Below are 5,894 nucleotides of genomic sequence, written 5' to 3'. Positions count from 1 at the left end.
TGACTCACGCTTTCAACTATGAAAATACTAAATCTCCACAAAACCTCTTCAGATATTTAATTCTCTTACCTGAATGATTTTCACTTTGTTTTACTTTAAAACACCGACAGTAATAATGTGATTATTTCAACCGGTTTTTTTCTCTCTATATTTTTCTCTATAGCATGGACTATTATATCAAAGTTTACAATTAGTTTATTCTTGTCTTTCATATGATTTTATTGGAACATCTGGTAGTGTTAATGGTACAGTATGTGATGTATCTTCAAATGGTATGGATGATCTAGTTGTTGTACAAATTCCAACAAGTTGGCGACAAATTTTTCTTGACTCAGGAACTGTACCATTATTTTTTCGATTATGCAAAAATTTATCACCTGATTTATCTGTTCTTGTAAGTGTTTGTTTTTTGTTTTGTCTAATTATTTAATTGTGATATTCAAGCTTTTTAACTCTTTTAACTAATTTATAATTTTAACAGTTGAATTCACGAGTTAACCTAAGCTAGACCACCATTGAAAACCTGGAAGTGCTGGATGACTGTTTCGTCCTAGCATGGGACTCGTTGTCAGTGCACATCCACGATCCCCCACATGGGACCCGAACCCAGCACCTTCTATCCCGCTCTCGAACTCTTAACCTCTAGACGAGTGAGCCTGCATCCAACAGTGTTAATGTCTAAATTCAATCAATCCACGTTATTGCGGGACCGTCTACCATTGTTTTCAGTGAGTAACTGCCTCTACAACAGACACGGTTGAACTCCACTGATCAGGAATTCTCATTAGAACTCCGGGAAATCCATCTTAAAGCTAGTTAGATAATGAACATATGATTAATATCAGTATGGGGAATCCAAGTAATAAAATACTACAATCTTCACAAATCCCCATACTGATACTAATTTATAATTAATTTTAGTGTTATATGATTTAAGAACTTCAGTTCTTTTTGCATTATACCATCTGGTACAAATGCGTATCAGTTCACATGTAATATGCGCATAGTGAGGGAGGAAATCAACCTAATGAGTAACAATGGGGTGGAAATAATACCAATTATAATAGAAATCTAAACATGGGAGATGTAATTCATAAGGATCAAATGAAATTGAAGTATGAGCAGTCGGAATCTATACTATACTTAGTATTTAAATAAAGAATAAGAATGAGTACTACTCTTTCATGATGTGTAACTATTAATTAGTGTTATTATGCTTGCTTTAATCTGGAAGTTCACTTATCGACATGGCTTTGAATAGTAGTTAATCAGTTCATCAATCTTTTTATCCCTAACTTCCCCAAAGAATTCTCATTTCGGATAGAAATGAATGATAGTTCTGTAAAAATAACTTACGCCCTAATCACATCAATCGGTAAATGCTTATAATCTCATCAATCTATTTGGCATCCTTATCTGATATCCAACGCGTAAGCTTAACTTTACTGTCTTGATGTTTGTTCTGTTTGTGAGTAATGCTCTAAGTCATCATTAATTAAACCGTGTAAGCCTGCGCGTGTCTCCTACTTTCATGGGCCATGTTTAACGACCTTAATGCGATAAACAATGACTTGCCGTGTATTATACTCACCTTTTGATTGCCAGACTGAAATTTCGTTTGAAAATAAGGTGTAGTCTTGTCAATAATATTTATAATCGTGACATAATAGACGTAGCCTATGCTTTTTGTGGAGTGAATCATCCCTTCAAAGCAATGCCAAAAAAATTACTGAGTGCATGTTGATCTACCTGGCTTTTAGCCACATTTCAGTTGTGTAAGCGTTAACGATGCAACCTGGATACCAACACTGAAATAGTTCGTGCGTGTTTCGAAATTGCAACAAGAGTTTCAACCATTATGTCCTCTCCCCTTCAAATTTAGGCTTACAACTATCCTTGAATCTAACTTCGTTTGGAATTCTATGTGGAGCGCCGTAGGGCGTTTTTTAACTATTAACTGTTAGGTTCAGCCTGGATTTAGTATCCCAAAACATAACCAAAACCCTGAATAGTACTTGATAAAGAATAGTGATTCTATATATACTTATTACATGGACATTCGATTTCGATATGAGTGTAAGTTTTACGAACAAATTAAAGTGTCTAAATACTACCTCGCGAATGTATGTTAATGGAAATTACTGGAAGAGGATATCTCTTTTCTCATGCAGATTAAGTTACAAATATCATGAGTAACTAGTCTACGTCAGTATAAATGAATGATATACCTCGGTTTGTAAAACCAGTTATCTTAATTACTCGAAATCCTGTTCTCAGACCAAATTATGTGACTCGTTTGTCAAGTATCAATACATATGCTCGTCTTTGAATCACACTTTTTCTATAAAATCTATTAGATTACCAGAACTCATGTAACTGGCACAGGATTCAAGCCTATGACCTAATGATAGAATATCGAGTTCTTCAATCACTAACCTACTACTACATAGTTCCATTTAAAACTATCCAACTGAAATAAACAGTTTGTCAGTAAGAAATATTACCATATATATATTCCTATTGTATAACTATTGAGTATCTAGATGATGTATATCTATATTGTCACACTAAGTGATTTTTCTATTAACGAAATGTAGTCAACACATTAGTCTTTTCTCAAAAATTCAGACTGCTTCTATGCACATTTAAACTTCCTTACCTTCTACATAAGATCTACATACCTGTAAATCCAGCTTATGTATATCCAACATTTACCTCATCATTGATTTAAGATGATTTCAATTACATGAAACCGATAAAATTCTTACCTAATGATAACACTACACATTACATACGATGCGATTACATTAGGAAATAGAAACATATTAACTGTATGTAATAAGTGACATTTCAAGAACCGATTATCTGGACTTTCTAACACGTCTTGATTCTATTACTTCATTGAATGTTAATTTGTACATGTGTGTAGTAGTTGTACAGTGAACAAGAACACGGGTGGGGACCATCGAATGTGTCGGACACGAAGATTACAGACTATCTCAGTAAAATCTGATAACCATACAGTAAACAGTGAATTTACACATGATCAATCAATTGACTCAATCTTGTCCATTCCTTCTGCAAATATCAGTCCGTTATCTCCGATCCTTATTGTTCATGCATTTCCATGCCAATTACGTTTCGTTTCCATTTTTTCGTTATTTATTTTCTACTGAAATACATTCCATGCCTGATCATTACCATATACTACTTATATGGATATAAGTAACCCACACCACAATTGTTTTACATTATTTAGTTAATTTCATAACATTTCTAATGATAAATATAAAATTACATAAGTCACTTTCATTAATACAATGTTAAAACGTAGATATATTATATGTTACTTTTTTTAAAACTCTCCTCATTTGGTAGACTGTAATAATTCAACTACTACTAATAATGGAACTTTCAGTCACTCGGTCAGTCATTCAGTGACAACCTAGAACTTCATATGTACGTACGTACGTACATCATTTCGAGTTGCCACAACACATTAACACAAAGATGCAGTTGTCGATTCCAATCACATAGTGGTAGAAGTAGTAATAGTATGAGTATTAATCTGAAAGATTAGGGTTTGAAGATGTTATTCAAGTAGTATAATCCAGTGAAATAAACTTGGAAAGAGAGAAAAGATAGAGACATGAAGAATTCAGAAGATTAGAATAATGGAACTATGAAAGAAAGAAAGAAAAATAATGGAACATTACGAAAAAAAAATTTTCTTTCTTTCGAAGTTCATATAAGTTCAAAAAGTCATTCAGTCTACTTAATTAGTAACAATGTCAAATAAATAAAAAGAATTTTATGATCAGAAAGGGTTTTGTGGAGATTTAGTATTTTTTTTCATAGTTGAAAGCGTGAGTCAATTGAAGCTAGACCACCAGTTAACTATTGGTTAAGTGCTCTGGCGCAAGACTGGTAGGTACTGGGTTCGAATCTCGCGAGGCGAGGTCGTGGATGTGCATTGCTGAGGAGTCCCACAATAGGACGAAACGACTTTAAAGCAGTACTTCCAGGTTTTCCTTGGTGATCTAGCTTCAATTGACTCACGATCTCAACGATGAGTAAAAATTTTTATTGATATTTTCATGAAATGATACTATTTTAATTCATAATTTCTTTCATTTTCATTTAGGCACTTTCTTGTCTAGTTCAAATATCAAGTATACGACGTTCATTATTTACAAATTCGGAAAGATCAATTTTTCTTTCACAAATTGTATCTGGTTGTTGTGATATATTATTGTCTGTTAGTAATATAACAACAACAACAACATCATCGTCACCGTCATCTACAACAACAACTACTACTAATACTACTGTTATTGGTTCGCCGCATAGTACACTTTCTAATACTACCACTACTACTAATAATAATCACAATAGTAGTATGAATAGTAAAAATTGTAATTTATTAAATAATCCAGAGGCATATCATGAATTTTGTCTTCTTCTATCTAGATTAAAATGTAATTATCAATTAAATGAATTAGTTACATTAGATAATTATTCTTCATTTATTGAATTACTTACTATATTCACTGTGAATAGTTTAAAAGTAAGTTGACAAAATTGTAAAAGACATTTTTCTCTCTTTTATATTTCTGACTTATTTATTTAAACACATAGACATTGGTACAAAAGGACATCGAATCCATATGCGCTACACAAGTTAGTTTTTGTGTGGGCTACGATGCTGCCCGTATGCCGAAACAGGTGGTTTTCTTAAGGGCCCATACCTGGAGTCTTCGACTTAAAGGGCTGATCCATAAGGCAATGAAGCAATATTCGGAGATTCAGTCACGATGGCCAATAATAGGTTCACATTTTATTTGTTTCCTCAGGATACTGGAGCCTATGTCCACCATTGGTTTGGAATCAGAGTTTTCCAACTCCCATAGGTGGACCTTCCGTATCCATCAACCCAGTTAAAGCACCGGCTATTCGCTTTTCGTCCTCTCAATTTCGTAAACAACACCCGTTGTGCGAGAATGCAGTGAGTAGGACTTTCCTGATAGCGACTGTATATGCGTAACCATGTGAGAGCATTTGAAGAGGAAAAGGTGACTCTCTCCCTCCTCGACCGTACCAGGGCATTTGGGGGCTTGTATCTTTCATAACAAAATCTCGCGTAGTTTAATATCATAGACTATTAAAGATTATAAAACTCTTTCATGGTGATAAATTAACACGAAATTAATTTCCAATACTTGTTGGTTATCAGATGAAGTAATATCGAGTAGAATTGTAGACTCATTTATTGCTTTGTGAACATAATTCTCACTCTTGATCATTTATTTGCTGTCTGATAGGTAACTGAGTTATACTAATTCTGTTCATTAATAACAGCTATGGTCAAAGCTAATGTCCGGTGCTTTAACTGTCTTGGTGGACACGGAGAGTCCATCTAAGGCAGTTAGGAAACTCTGATTACAAACCAATGGTGGACATGGGATCCAGTATCCTGAGGGAAAAATAGAGTATGAACCTATTGTTAGTCATCGATTAACATTTGACTGAATCTGCTAATATTACTCCATTGCCTTTTGGATTAGATGTTTAAGTCGAAGGCTCCAGTGTGACCCTCTGAGAAAACCACCTGTTTCGATTTGGGCACCTGAGCAGTATCACAACCCCCACACAAACTAACTGACTTGTATAGCGCACATGTATTCAGTTCCATTTTGTACCAATGTTTATGTTTTCAAATAAACAAAATGAAGGAAACATGAATAAATATTTATTGTTATCTCAAAATGACCATAATACCGATTTCAAATAGAAATAACAGCTATGTTCTTCATCTCTCAAAATCTATTCCACATCATCATGATTACTGACAACTAGGATAGTGTTAGCGGGATATAGATTGGATCAAAGTATGT

At 33.9% G+C, this 5,894-nt stretch overlaps 1 protein-coding gene across 1 annotated transcript in view; it reads left to right on the top strand.

The window, feature by feature from the left end:
- The window catches only part of Smp_197760 (DNA polymerase I, putative), a gene marked incomplete at both ends in the record, with an annotated part of 26,738 nt that overhangs the window by 18,599 nt on the left and 2,245 nt on the right, over positions 1–5,894 (top strand). The window contains 2 exons of the mRNA XM_018791243.1: positions 164–394; positions 4,145–4,567. Of these exons, the coding sequence (XP_018645578.1) occupies positions 164–394; positions 4,145–4,567 (654 nt within the window). The remainder of the gene's footprint in view (positions 1–163; positions 395–4,144; positions 4,568–5,894) is intronic.

The sequence above is a fragment of the Schistosoma mansoni genome, assembly GCF_000237925.1.
Source record: "Schistosoma mansoni, WGS project CABG00000000 data, chromosome 3 unplaced supercontig 0141, strain Puerto Rico, whole genome shotgun sequence".
NCBI lineage: Eukaryota > Metazoa > Platyhelminthes > Trematoda > Strigeidida > Schistosomatidae > Schistosoma > Schistosoma mansoni.
This window is presented reverse-complemented; position numbering and strand designations above follow the sequence as displayed.